The sequence below is a fragment of the Parus major genome, unplaced genomic scaffold (assembly GCF_001522545.3).
Source record: "Parus major isolate Abel unplaced genomic scaffold, Parus_major1.1 Scaffold290, whole genome shotgun sequence".
Lineage (NCBI taxonomy): Eukaryota > Metazoa > Chordata > Aves > Passeriformes > Paridae > Parus > Parus major.
This window is the reverse complement of record NW_015379271.1, coordinates 190,255-204,820: the sequence shown is the minus strand read 5'-3', so window position 1 is coordinate 204,820 and position 14,566 is coordinate 190,255. Positions and strand designations below refer to the sequence as shown.

Here is a 14,566-nt window from a genome sequence, read left to right as displayed (position 1 = left end):
CAGGCCCCGCCCGGATCAGGCCCCGCCCCCGGCAGCCCCGAGCGCTGGGCTCACCTGCAGACGCCTCCCTGGGGGTGTCACAGCCGGGGATCCCCGGGGCTCTGCAGCTCCCTCAGCCTGATCCCGGCAGAGCCGCTCCAGCCCTGCAGCATCACAGGGTGCTCGGCGGGCTCTCCCCAGCCTGTCCTGTCCCGCGTGTTCTGGGGAGCCAGCGCTCCAGCCCCAGCGGTGTCCAGGACGCGCCAAGGGTGCATTGTTGGTTCATGGTCAACTCGGTGTCTCCCAGGACCCCCCGGAGCCTTTTCTGCGGAGCTGCGTCCCAGCCGGCTGCCCGGTGCCCGTCCTGAGGTTGTCCCCCCCAGAGCAGACCCTGCACTGCCCCGTGCTGACCCTCCCCAAGCTCCTGCCCCCTGTCTCTGCAGCCCATCTTGAATCCCTCCACACTACGGAGCAGCACGACCCACCGGGTGAAGCCACCTATCCCCGGTCGGTTGTCATCTGTCACCGTGCTGAGGGTGCTCTGCCTGGCCTCCAGGTCCCTAAAGGAGGCGGGACTGGACTCAGTACTAACCCCGAGGTTACACTGGTCTTTACCGGGCGGTGAATACCCTGCTCTGGGCTCTGCCACGCAGCCCCAGTTCAATGCAGCCCCTCCCGGCTCATCCAGCCCGTGCTCCCAACACTTCTCGCTGAGGGTCCCAAGCGGTACAGCGTCAAAAGCCTTCCTGTAACCGGGGCAGACACTGTCCCCTGCACGCCCGTCGTGCACCGGGTTCGGCATTTCACCGCGGAAGGTGATTGGAATGGTCAGGCGCAATCCCCGTCGGTGACACTGTGCCTGGTTCTCCTCAGCTCCCTTCCTGTCCTTCCTGTGCACAGACGGCTTCCAGGATCAGTTGTGTCATCACCTGCCCAGGGACAAGAGATGAGGCTGACCCCTGTTCCCGAAGAGCTTCTCCTGTGGCAGAGCGCCCCTTACGCACAGCTCCCATGTATTTGCCTGAAGATCCATCCCCGAGCAACACCCGAGCAGCCCCCCGCCAGCCCCTGTCCAGCCCCTGTCCAGCCCCTGTCCAGCCCCTCTCCAGTCTCTCCAGTCTCTCCAGTCTCTCCAGTCTCTCCAGTCTCTCCAGCCCCTCTCCAGTCCCTCTCCAGCCCCTCTCCAGTCCCTCTCCAGTCCCTCTCCAGTCCCTCTCCAGCCCCTCTCCAGTCCCTCTCCAGCCCCTCTCCAGTCCCTCTCCAGTCCCTCTCCAGTCTCTCCAGTCCCTCTCCAGTCCCTCGCACGCCACCGGGGCCGCCCCCGCTCGAGCGCGGACCCGCGGGCGGGACCACCCCGCCACCCGCGCGTGGGGGCGGAGTCACGGCAGGGGCGGGGCTCGGCGGTGCCGGTGCCCGCGGTGCCGCTCGCTCCCGGGATGGAGCCCCCGACCGGCACCGAGAGCGCCCGCCTGGTCAGCCCGCGGAACGGCCGCGCCGACGGCAGCCTGCGCCTCAAGAGGTACCGCCGGCACCGGCACCATCTCCCCGACATCCCATCACCCCGACATCCCATCACCCCGGCACCCCCACCACCGCCAGCACAACCCCATCACCCTCGCCTGCGGCGCCGACGGCACTTCCATTACCGGCACTTCCATCACTGGCATCCCCATTGCCCCGGCACCTCCGACACTCCAGTCACCACCGGCACTTCCATCACCACCGGCACACCATCGTCCCGACAGCCCCATTACCGGCACTAGCATCTCCACAATCGGCACCCCCATTATCCTGGCAGCGGCACCCCGTCACTTCCCAGGGCTCCCGGCAATTTCTCGCACCACCACCTCCATTATCCCCCGCATCTGCAACCCTCGGTCCTCCCGCACCAGTACCGCCGGCACCTCCATCACCCCCAGCTCCCTCGGCACCCGCAAGCCCCCGGCACGTCCCGCGCTGCCCAGCTCGCACCCCCCCACCCCCGACACCGGCACTCCCGGCACGTCCCTCCGCGCCCGTGCCTTCATCCATCCGACACGGACATGGGCACCTCCGCAGTCCCCGCGCCAGCCCTGACCATCCGCCACTTGCACCGTCACCCCGCCACCGGCACGTTCGCCCAGCCACCGGCACCTCCGCTCAAGCGGAACCAGCCCCACCGTGCGCCAGACTCGCTCCCCCCCTCGGGCGTCCGTCCCGCACCTATCGGCGCCCAAACGTCGCCCACGCACACCGGTACCATCCATCCATCACTCGCCCACACCGGTACGGTCCATCCATTAGCCCCCGTCCCTGTGAGCTGTCCGTCCCCGCTCCCGCACTGCTGCCCCACGCACCAGGACCTCGGCCCCCGCCGCCCCTTCCCCACGCCTCACGTCTCCGCACGGGCGGCCCGTCCCGCAGCCCGGCCGCAGGCACAGCACCTCGCTCCCAACCGCACCTCCCCGCGGGTACCCGCACCAGCCCGGTCTCCGGTTCCGGCGGGACCCCCGTGCCACCGCCTCCTGCTGCTGCCGCCGGTCCCGCGGCTGCTTGTCCCGCTGGGGACCGACTGCCCGGCTGCACCGACTGCCCGGCTGTGTAACACCGGGCGGTAGCAGGACCCTCGGGGGCTCTGGGCAGGGAGCACCTGCCCGGTGCTGCCGGCCGTGACCCCCCGCCCCTAGTCTCTTCACAGGCTCTCGAGACCCTTGGGCACTGGCGGCCCCCCCAGATCCCCACTGCCGCTGCAGCCCCCCAACCCCCAGCCCTGGGCAGGGCAGGCTCCAGGCCCGCCAGCAGCTGAGCGTCGCCTGTGCTGTCTGCTGCCTCTTCATGGTCGGGGAGGTGATAGGTAACAGCGGCTGGGCCAGGGTGGGGGGCTGCCAGCGGGGCACAGGGTGACAGCTGCTCTGTGCCCACAGGTGGGTACCTGGCACACAGCCTGGCCGTCATGACCGATGCAGCCCACCTGCTGACAGACGTGGGCAGCATGTCCGTCAGCCTCTTCTCCCTCTGGGTCTCCAACCGCCCGCCCACCAAAACCATGACCTTTGGTTGGCACCGCTCGGGTGAGCTGAGGGGCACGGCCCTGCGGGGCTCCAGGGGACCCCCACAGCCGGGTTGGGTGCTGATGGGTGTCATCCCACAGAGACACTGGGTGCACTGGCCTCTGTCCTCTCTATCTGGGTTGTGACCGCAGCCCTTGTCTATCTGGCGGCCGCCCGCATCATCAGCAATGACTACGAGATCGAGGCACGAGCCATGCTGGCCACATCCGCCTGCGCTGTCGGCGTCAATCTGGTGTATGTCTCACTTGGGGCTGTGCACCCGTGGTCCCTGTGCACCGTCAGCCTGACTCCTGCCCCACCTATGTCCCTGGAACCCCAACTGTGTCCCCAGGTCACTTTGTGTCCCTGTGCACCAGTCTTGTGTCCCCAGGTGCTGCCTCCCCCCCCACTTCCCTGTCTTCCTTGTGCTCGGGGCTTCCAGTCCATGTGCTTCCAGCCCCACATTGCCCTGGTCCCCCAAGCAGCACCCCACAAGCCCTGTCATGAGCCCCAGGGCCAAACCCCTGCCCTGCTCCTGCTGCACCTCCAGCCCCACTCCTCCCACTGTCCCAAGACCCAGGTGTGACTGCCTGTGCCCCCTTTGCTCAAGCAAGGGCCAGCAGGGCCCCCATGCCCTGTCAGTGTGGCACTGAGCCAGCCCTGCTCTTCCCAGCATGGCCTACATCCTGCACCAGTCCCCTGCTGGCCATGGCCATGGCACAGGGGCCTACGAGCAGCTGGAGAGCTCTGTGGCCTGTCAGCCCAGCCACAGCCCCCTGCCTGGCAGCACCAGCGTGCGGGCAGCCTTCGTCCATGTGGTGGGGGATCTGCTGCAGAGCGTCAGTGTCCTCGTGGCTGCCACCATCATCTACTTCAAGGTGCCCAGGCTGGACTGCCCCAATGCTGCCTGTGGGAACAGCTCTGCCAGTCCCACGCAGGGTGCCACGTCAGCTCTGCCCCCAGCCTCACAGACACCTTGCTCTCTGCAGCCCCAGTGTAAGATCGCAGACCCCATTAGCACCCTCTTCTTCTCTGTCTTCGTCCTTGGCTCCACCATCACGATCCTCAGAGATGTCTTCAGGGTCCTCATGGAAGGTGAGTAGTGAGTGAGAGGGGTGTGAGACCACAGGTGCAGGATGGGCACAGGAGCTCCTGGAGCTGTGTCTGCCACAGCCCACGAGGCAGCTCATCTCTTGTGTCCTTCCCTTGCCACAAGGTCCCTTGGGACCTGAATCCCCCCAGTCCCTTCTCTCCACCCCAGCCAGGTGCATTGGCCCCAAGGTGAGGCCTGTCTCGCCCCAAAGCCACCGTGCTCAGCCTGGTTCCCCTGGGGAAGCCCCCGGCCCCAGTGGCTCCCACTGGGAGCCCTCAGCCAGGTGGGGGCTGTGGCTGGGGGCCAAGGGTGGCCCCTGTGAGCAGGTGCTGCTGGCAGGGACACCACGAGGCCTCGAGTTTGATGCGGTGAAGGAGGTGCTGCTGGGGACCAGCGGGGTGCGGGGTGTCCATGACCTCCATCTCTGGGCGCTGACGCTGAGCCACCCCGCGGTGTCGGTGCACGTGGCTGTGGGTGAGTGACCTGCACAGGGCATGGCCGGGGGGTCCCAGTGGCCATGCCAGGAACGAGCCCCTGGCCTGCTGCTCCTAGATGCCAGCGCTGATGCCGAGATGGTGCTGCAGGAGGTCACTGCCCGGCTCCAGAGCAGGTTTGGCTTTGCCTTGTGCACAGTACAGGTGGAGCAGCACCACGAGGAGACAGCAGGCTGTCCCCACTGCCAGGACCCCCGAGCCTGAGACCCCCACCCACGCCGCTACATTGGGCCAGACGTGGCCCTGGCCCCAGCTCCTCGCGCTAGAGTAGGGCAGTGCTTGAGATCCCATCCTCCCCTCTACCCCACACCACTGCTGCGGAGTCCTGGGGGGGGACAGTGACTCCAGTGCCGTGTCCTGGGGGGACGGACGCATGGCCTGGCCTGTGGAACACAGGGGCTCCCTGGGATCTTCCACTCCCTGAAGTGCCACAGCTCCTGAGGAGGCGGAATCCTGCCCTACCACCCGGTCCCCAGGGAGCCTGTCTGTCCTGGCAGAAGGGGACATGCCCCATGGGGGACCTCAGACCTGGCCTTGGCCCCAGCCCCACACACTGCTGCCTGAGCTCCATCTGAATCCTGCTGTTCCTGATCCATTCCCTCTGCTGAGTCGTGCCTGTGCCCCTGGTGTCCACCTGTCCATCAGTGCCAGCAGCAGTGCCAGCACTGCCAATAAATGTGTTGGAGCAGCAGCAGCAGCGCAGCAGACTGGCATGGGGAGGGAAAGGGTGGAGTTGGGGGTGGGCCCCTACAGCCACCGCTACCAGCCACGTCTGCCCCAGTGCCAGGACCGCCACATCCATACAAAACCACCACGTTTATTCTGCACAGCTGAACACAAGCTCAATGTGAGCGACTCCACAGCTCCCAGCCCCTTCCCTGCCCTCTGGCACACAGCAGGGATGGAGGCGAGCACAAGCACAGCTCCACGCTGGTGAAGGGTCCGCAGGGTCAGACCCACAGCTCAGCCCTGGGACATGTGCAGGTCCCACAACCCCTGCCCAGCTCAGACCAAACAGTGTAGACAGACCCTTCCAGGCCCAGAGCATGAGGACAAGCATTCAGAGCATCCCAGAGAATGTCTGGGAGCAGCTGTCCCTCCTGCAGCAGACACCCATAGGGAAAGCAGCACTGAGGGGCCAACAGCCCCACGCCAGCACAGCTGGCCCCAGCCCCTGCCCAGGGTGAGCACATGGCAGCAGCATGAGGGACTGACAGCCCTACTCTGCTGGCAGCAGGGAGTGCTCAGGGGGGCCAGGGCTGCTGGCTGTGTCCCCATAGAGGACGCTGAAGCGGGCCTGGCACTCTGGGAGCAGCTGGTGGCCCACGCCAGAGGCCAGCCCGACCAGGCAGTGTGCCCGCACAATGCCCGCCTGCCCACCCGACACCAGCCATCCCTGCGAGTCCAGGTTGGGGCTGAAGCGCACCTGTGGGAAGAGAGCAGTTCCTAAGGGAGGGGGTCGGGGTGCTGGGACTCTGGGCCCCAGGGCAGCCCATCTGTGTGCAGGGCTGGGGCTCAGCCTGGCCCACTCACCTTGTGGAGGGCCTCCAGCTGCAGGCGGTCAAGGCTCAGTTCTGCCTTCAGCTCCTGCTTGTGCATCCGGCGCATGGGCTCCCGGCTTGGGAAGTTCTGGAAGCTGCGCTGGAAAGCGGTGGCACCACCTTGGGCTGCAGGCCCGAGGCAGGAGCAGCACCTGCACCGTGATCTCGGCCCTGCCCGAGGTCAGGAGCTGCCCCAATGCCCCAGCAGCATCTCCTGGCCCTGCCAACCCCACTGCCCAGCCACAGCCCCACCAGCCCTGCTCACAGGCCGGACCCCGGCTGCCCCCTCTGTCCTCTCCTACCAGGTCTGTGTCCTGGAATCGGATGTAGCTCCTGGCCACCATCTCACTGTAGCGATGGGTCCTGGGCAGTGCCTGCTCGGCACACTCAGGCCCATCAGGGCTGCACGGCAGCAGGTCAGCTTTGTACACCGGCTGTGGGTGAGAGGGGGCTCAGGGGAGGGTGGACAGAGATCCTGCCGCTTCTCTGCAGACAGGGACCACCAGGACACTTCTCCTACGGTCCCCCTGCCCCCGCCAGCCCTGTGTGCCCGGGCTGGGCCACCCGAGCGCAATGGTCTCTTACAAATCTGCGGTCTGAGGAGCGCTTGACGTTGAGGGGGTTGACAGCCAGGTCAGGCAGCACCGCTGCCACCAGCTCACCGGTGATGTCACCTGCAGCTACTGTGTTCAGCCAGTCCGAGCCAGAGATGCTCTGCAGGGACAGAGGGTTGGAGGGCACAGGGCTCTCACCACCCCCACAAGCCCCGAGCCCCAGCTGGGGCTGACCTGGCCACTGGGACAGAATGGCCCTGCACTGGCCCTTACCCACACAGTGCCCTTGCGAGGGGCCACAAAATAGGCCTTGAAGCCCAGGTACCCGGCGTCGATGTAGTGGATCCCACAGACCCCATACCTGTGGAGGAAGCGACAGAATGAGGCATGGGATGCCTGACTGCTGTCACCAGGAACTGGAGAGCCAGGCACAGCCCACCTCCCCACAGAACTGCCCCAAGGTGAGTGGGCTGTTCTTGCTCTAGCAGCATTTCACAGAGTCAAGAGGACTCAAGGCAGCTCCCAGAGGCCAAGAACTCGCCGAGACCCTAAACCTCTTCAGCAGCACAGCTGTTGCCCAGTTCAGGGATAGGCCATCCCCTGGCCCACCCTGCCTCTGCCTCAGAGTGGCACAGCAGAGGGGATGTCACGCTGTGCTGGTGGGGTGTGACCCAAAACAAGCAGGGCCTGCCCTTGCCATGGCACAGCTGGACAGTCCCAGGGAGGGGGAAATCAGAGGGGCCCCCGGGAAGTTTGACCAGGCCCTGGCAGCAGGACTGGCCCCAGCACTCACGAGGCATAGCAGTTGTCCTGGGCCACAGTGATGCCGTTGTAGGGCAGCAGCCAGGCCACCTCAGTGCTCAGGAACCGCTTGATGCTGTTGATGGGCTCATACAGCCGACGCAGGTCCCAGAACTTGATCTTGCGATCGCTGCCTACTGTGACCAGGAAGTTGCTGAGAAGCAGGAGAAAGGCAGCACTGAGAGGCCAGCATGGAGCTGTGCCCTGCCCCACCAAGGGCACTGGTGGCCCCAGTCCTGCAGCGGCTCAACTGCCCTCCCCTGGAAAGCCCAACCCAACCTCTCTGGTGCTGCAGGGGGCCAAGTACCAGTGCCACCACGGCCTCCTAAGCCCTTCTTGACAAAGGAGGAAGCTCCTCTCCTGGCAGCATCTGTACCTGCTCCTGCCCTCACCTGTCAGCCTTGCACCACTCGATGCTCCGGACTGCGTGGTCATGGGCTAGAAAGCACCGGAAAGGGTAGAGCTTGAGGGAGGCATCAGGCTGGTGCACGCACTGCAGCAGGGATTTGGTGAGCAGGTTCCACACCGCCACGGTGCCTGTGGAAAGACTTGTGCCCATGAGGTACTGCCAATGGCACAGTGGTGGGGGACCAGCAGTGGCACAAGCAGGGCTGTGGGAGTTGTGGATCACTAAGCCTAGAAAATTCCATCCAGGCAAGTTCAACAGATGTGGGTAAGCCCAGAGCCACAGACAGGGCCAAACAGCGACCAGCCTGGAGGTACATCAGAGTGACAATAGCCAGCCCAGAGAAGCCTTCCTCTGACCCAGGGCTGGGCAGAGGTGCCAGCACCAGCTGAGGCTGAGCACAAGGCTCCAGTGCTCTGCCAGGGTGAGGGCTGCTCCCCGAGTGCTGCCGCACGGCACAGGAGACTCACCGTCATAAAAGCCTGCTGCAAGGTGATGGTGGGGCTTGGAAGGCATCCAGGAGAGACTGAAGCACTGTCCACACTCAGTTGCATTACCTGCCTCGATGGAGCCCACCTGAAGCGTGGCGATGCACTGCACCTGGGGGCCAAGGGAGAGCCCTGGGTCACAGCCCTGCAGCGGTGCCATCCGTGCCCCAGGAGAGGGATGCCTGGGGTGGGAGCATGACACTGCTCTGCCCCTCCAACACTCTGCAGGTGCCTCGGCTCCCCAGGCTCTGCCACCTGCACTGCCTGGGGGCTCGCCAAGTGCCGGCCCTGACAGGGATCACCACGGTGGGGAACACTGACCTTGCAGATAAGGTGCTTGTGGAGGGACCCATCTAGAAGAGAGCAGAAGGGGGTCAGGGCAGGCACTGGCTGTCCCGGGAGCTCCCTGCCTGGAGCCTGGACTGCAGCTCTTCATGGCCCTGGCCAGGGCTCCCAGTCCCTGTCCTGCCATTCCCCTAGAGCAGCGTTCCCAGCACAGCAGGAACTGGAGCACATGGAGGTACAGACGGGTGGCAGCAGGACCCCCAGGAGCCAGGCCTGCCTGTGTGTCAGAAGAAGCAGCCCCTGAAATGTGCCACAGGCAGAGATGATGTGCTCCTGCCCCACCATGGCCAGCACCAAAGTTGAGGTGATGCAGTGACACACAGGAGCCAGACCTGACTTTGACCACCCCAGGAAGGCAGAGAGCAGCTGTGCAGGACATCTGCTCCATGGCTGACAGGACTGGAGCAGCCAGGCACCACTCCTGGGAAGGGAGGCAGAGACCCTACACCAACAGCTCAGGGCCGGATACCGACAGGACCACCATGCACCAGCTCTGTCTACCAGAGAATCCCCTCCACCAGCAACACCATACACGAGTGCTGTGGGGACCCCATCCCACATCCCTCAGTCCTGAGGTCCCTAACCCCCATGTGGGGCTGTCCTGCACAGTCAGCACCAGACTGGCACGTCACAGCCTGCAGCATGGCAGCCTGGGTGGAGATACGGAGGAGCCTGGGATGCAGGATAGAGACCAGCCCCAGCTCTGTCAGGCAGGAACACAGGGATGTGGGTCCCCAGTGCCCCAGGGACAGCCAGCACAGCCACGGCAGTTTGGGAGCTCCCAGCAGGGCCTGTCACCACAGCCTGGCACTGATCCTGGGGCTGGAAACCAGCGCTCCAGCCCAGCAACGACCGCGTGTGCCGGGCTCCAGTCACGGCAGGAGCTGGCTGGGCCCCCCTCACAAGGTGCCGGGGGGGCTGCAGCAGGGCCCAGCCACCCGCAGGCAGTGCAGGCACAGCCAGCATGCCAGGGGTGCTGGCAGCTGTGTGTGGGCACAGGGAGCCCATTTCCACCATCAGCACACACGTGCTGGCTGTCGGCCACGGCCGAGCGCTGGCCATCAATCCCGCTCGGCTCCGGCACAGTCATTACAGGCACCATTAGCCTGAGCCAGCCCTGCACTCCTGTCCTAACGCATGGCTTGGCTGAAAGAGGCAGCTGTGGCAGCAGGGAGATGGGGAATGGCTGGGGACACGCTTTGTGGCTGTGCCCTGCTGTGACTAGCGATGCTGCTGAGAGCCCCCACCCAGTGCCCAGCTTTTGGGGCTGCCTGGGAGCCACATCCCAGCCAGGCTGCTGTGGAGTTCCTGAGACAGAACCAAAGCAGCACATTGTACACGGCCTCCACTCACACAGGCTGCAGGTAAGGCTGGAGCTCTTCACTGGAATTCCATAATGGAATTGTGGGAGCCGTTGGAAGCAAGGCTTTGGCACTGGGGCTTGGATCTCTGGGCACAAGGGTACTCAAAGCAGGCCTCCAACACCAAAAAGCAGCCTTGGATCCCACACTATACCTGTGACAGATGCCAGGCTGGGGGCATCTTGGGTGGGCTCACTTCCCCACCACCCAGCTCCCAGGCTGAGGCACAGCCCTGCTGGCAGCTCCCCAGCACAGCAGGCTCCTACGGACACAGGTCAGCCTGCAGTCCCACCCTGGCACAGGGGGAGGAGGGCCAGGATGCCCCTGCTCGGAGGTGTGGCTCTTCCTACCTTTTACCTGGGTTGTCTTGGCGTGGTGCAGGGCCCCAGGGTGTGGCAGGGCATATACCACCACCCTGCCATCTGAGAAGGCAGCTGCCAGCAGGCCCAGCCGGCTCATCTGTGGGTGCTGGGGATGGACACGTGGGCTCAGACATGGGTCACCTCTCATGAGAGCCCAAGGGCAGCCCTTGAGCAGCACTCACCGTCCTGGCTGCAGTGGGTGGCTCCCAGGCACCACTGGGGCAGAACTTCATGTCCCACACACAGCCGTAGTCGGCGGCGATGGCATAGGCCAGCCTGGCCTTGTTGGGAGAGCTGTGGGCATCAGTTTGGCCATGACTAACATGGTAGCTGGTGCCCAGCAACTCCAACACACACAGTGTACACCACTGGCAGAGCAGGCCACCAGCACAGCCCCCTTGGGGTCCAGGCTGCGGCTGGGGGCTTTGGGGAGAGGACAAGCCTCACCACCCACGCAGCCATGGGGGGACGCAAGACCTAGGTAGGCCCCAGCCCCAGCCACTCACCCCTGCTCCGTCTGCAGCATGCCCAGGCCCCAGAGCTGCAGGAGTGCAGGGCCTGAGTGAAGCCCAGACACGCTGTGCGTCTCCTCCATGCTCCTGTGGCAGGACACGGCCACATACTGCGGGGCTGCAGAGCCCTCCGGGGTCGGGCACCACTCCATCGCCCACACTGGGCCGCCCACGAAGAAGGAGACATCCAGGCGCTCTGGGTGGGGCGGCAGAGAGCTGAACCTGTCGGTGGGAGAGGGATGAAGGCTCCTGCAGAGCTGGGGCAGGGGCTGGTGGGACCCCAGGGTACAGTACGGGCCGACTGGCCAAGCCATGGATGCAACCCTGGGGGTGGCCCCTGGTCCCAGACAGGCCTGGGGACACCCTGACAGCCACTGCCACGCTAGGTGGACAGCCTGACAGGCAGCAAACACCCTGCTGGGCCTAGGGACACCCCAGCACACACCTGTTTAACCTGTACAAGGCACCATCGTCCTTGATGCCCTCACGCTGAATGGAGAAGAGGGGAGACTTCTCCTCTGCCGGCAGGTACGGGGCAGCCTCGCTGTGCAGGCAGAAGTGAGAGGAGGTCTTCCCATCCTTCACCCAACCACCCTAGCACAGCCCCATGTCCCAGCACCATCCCAGCCTCCACATGGCCTGACTGGCCACGATGCTCCACAGCCAAATCCAAGAGACCCCCAAAGCCACGGCAGACACATAGAGGGGTGTGGGAGCACAGCCCCCCCCACCCCCTTGCTCACCCCAGGCACTGCTGGGACCTGCCCCACTTTTCCTTTGGCCCTGCTCCCATGGTACCTGTCAGAGAGACACGTCCACCTGTGTGCCACGGGGATCCAGTCAGGGAACTCCCACTGTGAGTGCTTCTGCTCCCGCCTGCAGTGCATGCCAGACCTCAGCCACGGCCCCTGGCATGTCCAGCACCCCCTCCTCACCTCCCCTTCCTGCATCCTGTGGCACAGCCTCCCCTTCTGCAGCACAGTCCCTGCCCTTTGCAACCCTCCTGACCCACCTGTGCCCCATCCCAGCAGAATACTGACATTCCCGACACCACGCTCTCCTTCACCCTCGTATCCAGCCAGTGACGGTACCAGGACACTCCCACTGCTCCCTGTAGCCCCCCTGAGCCTCGAGCACCCCAAGCCCCCACTCACAGACTGCAGGTAAGGCTGGAGCTCTTTTCCACTGGGGCCATGATGGAGTTGTGGAAACCGTTGGGGGCGAGGCCTCGGCACTGGGGCTTGGATCTCTGGGCAGAACAACAGACTCAGAGAAAGCCCTGAGCCCTGGGGGATCCAACTGTCCCAAAGGGAACCACCACAGGCCCCGAGAACAGAGCTCTCCCCAGCCACTGTCAACAGGCCACACTGGGCTAAAGACATACAGTCCCACTACAGGAACTTCCAGGAGGCCAGGACTCCTTCAGGACCTGCCTCCACCTCCCCCTGCTCCAGCTGGAGCACAGGCCCTGCTCCCTCTCCCAGAGGACCTGTCCCTGCTGCCGTCCCCAGTGGCCCTCACCAGGAGCTGCCACTGGCCTTGTGCCTGCCCCACGAGCCACCCCTGTCCCAGCTGTCCTGCCCTGCCAGCAGGGACACTGTGGGACAGCACAGGCATCTGGAGCTGTTGGTGCTGGGTCACAGGCAAGAAGGGCCCTAGGCAGAGCCCCTGTCCTCACCCCTGTGGCTGCCGTCCTCCCGCCGTGCCCTCGAGGTGTCTCCAGCTCTGGCTCCGACACCTCACTGAACATCGTGTCGCTGCCCTCCTCCTCCTCCTCCTCTGCCTGCAGCCCTTCCTGTGAGGGCACGAAGTCAGCATCTTGTGTGGGGTCATCGCTGTCCGTGTCCTCCTCCTTCCTCCTCCGGCCCCGGCGCTTCCTCGGGACGTGCTCTGGCTCCGGCGCCCCCTCGGCCGGCACGGGGGGCTGGCACGTGGGCGCCAGCTCCTCCGCCAGCTCCTGCAGGTACAGCAGAGCCCTGGAACAGCAGGGCAGTGCCTGGAGGTAAGCAGCAGGATAACACAGGGGTGGGCCAGCCCTGCCTCCCCCCTTCCAGCCCGTGGTCTGGGCAGTGAATCTGCTCCAGCTGTACCGGAGGCCCTGAGCACACGGCCTCCCCGCACCCTGAACTCCCTGGAGCTTGCCCTGCTACCACCAATAAGCTCCTCCTGCTCTGTCAGGAACCAAGGAAATTCCTCCTGCCACAGGCAGCTGCTGCCCCCTGCCAGGGGCTCCTGGATCCAAACACATTCCCTAGAGTGGCAAAGGATTGGTCTGTGAGGAATCAGTACATCCCACCAACATGGGACAAAGTCCTACAGGAAAGGCACTGAGACCCTCTGGGGAGACAGAGATCATTGAATCACGGAATGAGGGAATGGTTTGGGTTGGAAGACGCTTTAAAGCTCATCCTGTTCCACCCCCCCTGCCATGGGCAGGGACACCTTTCACTAAACCAGGGTGTTCCAAGGCCCATCCAACCTGGCCTTGAAAAATTCCAGGGATGGGGCAGCCACAGCTTCTCTGGGCAAGCTGTCCCAGGGCCTGCTCACCCTCACAGGGGAGGATTTCTTCCCACTATCCTTCACAGTAGAAAGCCATTCCTGTGTTCTGTTCCTACAGCCCCTTGTCCAAAGGCCTCCTCCAACTTTTTTGGTGCCCCTTTAAGCGCCATAAGAAGCTCTAAGGTCTCCCTGGAGCCTTTTCTTATCCAGGCTGAACATTTCCCACCTCTCTCACGTGTCCCTAGGGCACAGGTGCCCCCGGCCCAAGCCGTCACCACCAACTCACACTTTGGCTGCCTTCCTCTTGGGCCGCCCGCCCCGCGGGGTCTCCAGGCCGTCCTCGCTGCTCCCGAGCCGCTTTTCCATCCGAACGGGCTCCGGGGCCCGGGACAGCTCCAGCAGCAGCACCTCGGCCTTGCCCTTCCTGCCGCGCCTCCCGGCCGCCCGTGCCGCCGGCACGGCCCCGTTCGCAGAGCTCTCCCCGGGCCCCGGAGCCGCCCCGGCGGGGCTGACTTGGGGCCGCACAGGTTTTTCCGGGGATTCGGCAGCTTCTTCTCCATCCTCACAGTCCCGATCTCCCGCCGGCAGCTCCTCCCCTGCCCCAAAACACCGCGGTTAACAGCGGAACGCAGTAAGACCCCTTGGCACGACTCGGTGTCCCGCAGCACCGGGTACGGCGGCACCACCTCGTACCCCGGGGACCGGCCCCGCCTCGCTCCGTCCAGCCCCGGTACATACGGAGTACTCGAGGTTCACCCTCCCGCTCCCCACTACGGCTCCGGTTCCGCCCGGCAGAACCCGATCGTTGTCCCGGCCGCTCCCGGAGACTCCGCTCCCGGCACGGCGGCCTGCGGGCGGTGCTCGAGGCCATCGGGGGCTCCCAGAGCCGCCGCCCCGCTGCGGGCCGCGCCACCAGGACCGAACCGGAACCGGGGATGGGGAATGATGACGTTAAGCAAGCGACGAGCGCGGGGCGGGGCCATGAGACGCAATTGCGGGGCGGGGTTATGCAAACGAGGCGAGGCGCGCGGCATGCCGGGACACGGCCCGCAAAAAGCCCGCGCTGCCCTCGCGCGTCCGCGGGCGCTGCGCGGGCCGG

General features: G+C 65.2%; 2 protein-coding genes across 3 annotated transcripts; one reads left to right on the top strand and one right to left on the bottom strand.

Moving 5' to 3' along the window:
• Window positions 1-1,409: 1,409 nt before the first annotated feature.
• Window positions 1,410-5,262, top strand: SLC30A3 (solute carrier family 30 member 3). Its single transcript, XM_033511501.1, has 9 exons — window positions 1,410-1,714; window positions 1,799-2,572; window positions 2,646-2,812; window positions 2,883-3,029; window positions 3,110-3,263; window positions 3,682-3,886; window positions 3,998-4,103; window positions 4,441-4,575; window positions 4,654-5,262. Exons 1-9 carry the CDS (start codon window positions 1,416-1,418, stop codon window positions 4,797-4,799), a joined length of 2,133 nt encoding a protein of 710 aa, XP_033367392.1. The 5' UTR covers window positions 1,410-1,415; the 3' UTR covers window positions 4,800-5,262.
• Window positions 5,263-5,392: 130 nt separating this feature from the next.
• On the bottom strand, window positions 5,393-14,422 carry GTF3C2 (general transcription factor IIIC subunit 2). 2 transcript variants are annotated; one of them, XM_015615896.2, is made up of 18 exons: window positions 14,206-14,422; window positions 13,754-14,063; window positions 12,644-13,216; window positions 12,120-12,212; window positions 11,764-11,841; window positions 11,411-11,509; window positions 10,960-11,187; window positions 10,636-10,747; window positions 10,442-10,559; window positions 8,707-8,738; window positions 8,368-8,497; window positions 7,884-8,028; window positions 7,484-7,645; window positions 6,964-7,051; window positions 6,722-6,850; window positions 6,439-6,570; window positions 6,129-6,236; window positions 5,393-6,021 (listed from the first exon to the last, which is right to left on the bottom strand). In XM_015615896.2, the coding sequence occupies exons 1-18, from the start codon at window positions 14,336-14,338 to the stop codon at window positions 5,815-5,817; spliced, it is 2,877 nt and encodes a 958-aa protein (XP_015471382.1). In that variant the 5' UTR covers window positions 14,339-14,422; the 3' UTR covers window positions 5,393-5,814. The 2 variants fall into 2 exon arrangements, with proteins under 2 accessions (XP_015471382.1, XP_015471383.1); XM_015615897.2 differs by having other exon boundaries at window positions 12,120-12,214; window positions 12,644-12,941; window positions 14,206-14,420.
• Window positions 14,423-14,566: the final 144 nt, after the last annotated feature.

Bases quoted from the DNA above. Each gene is read 5' to 3' on its own strand.
- SLC30A3 (XM_033511501.1), top strand. From the start codon at position 1,416: ATGGAGCCCCCGACCGGCACCGAGAGCGCCCGCCTGGTCAGCCCGCGG. The intron at 3,030-3,109 runs GTGAGCTGAGGG...GTCATCCCACAG, and splicing joins CTTTGGTTGGCACCGCTCGG to AGACACTGGGTGCACTGGCC. The intron at 4,576-4,653 runs GTGAGTGACCTG...TGCTGCTCCTAG, and splicing joins GTCGGTGCACGTGGCTGTGG to ATGCCAGCGCTGATGCCGAG.
- GTF3C2 (XM_015615896.2), bottom strand. From the start codon at position 14,338: ATGGCCTCGAGCACCGCCCGCAGGCCGCCGTGCCGGGAGCGGAGTCTC. The intron at 14,064-14,205 runs GTATGTACCGGG...GTTTTGGGGCAG, and splicing joins GGGTGAACCTCGAGTACTCC to GGGAGGAGCTGCCGGCGGGA. The intron at 10,748-10,959 runs GTGAGTGGCTGG...TGATGCCCACAG, and splicing joins ATGCTGCAGACGGAGCAGGG to CTCTCCCAACAAGGCCAGGC.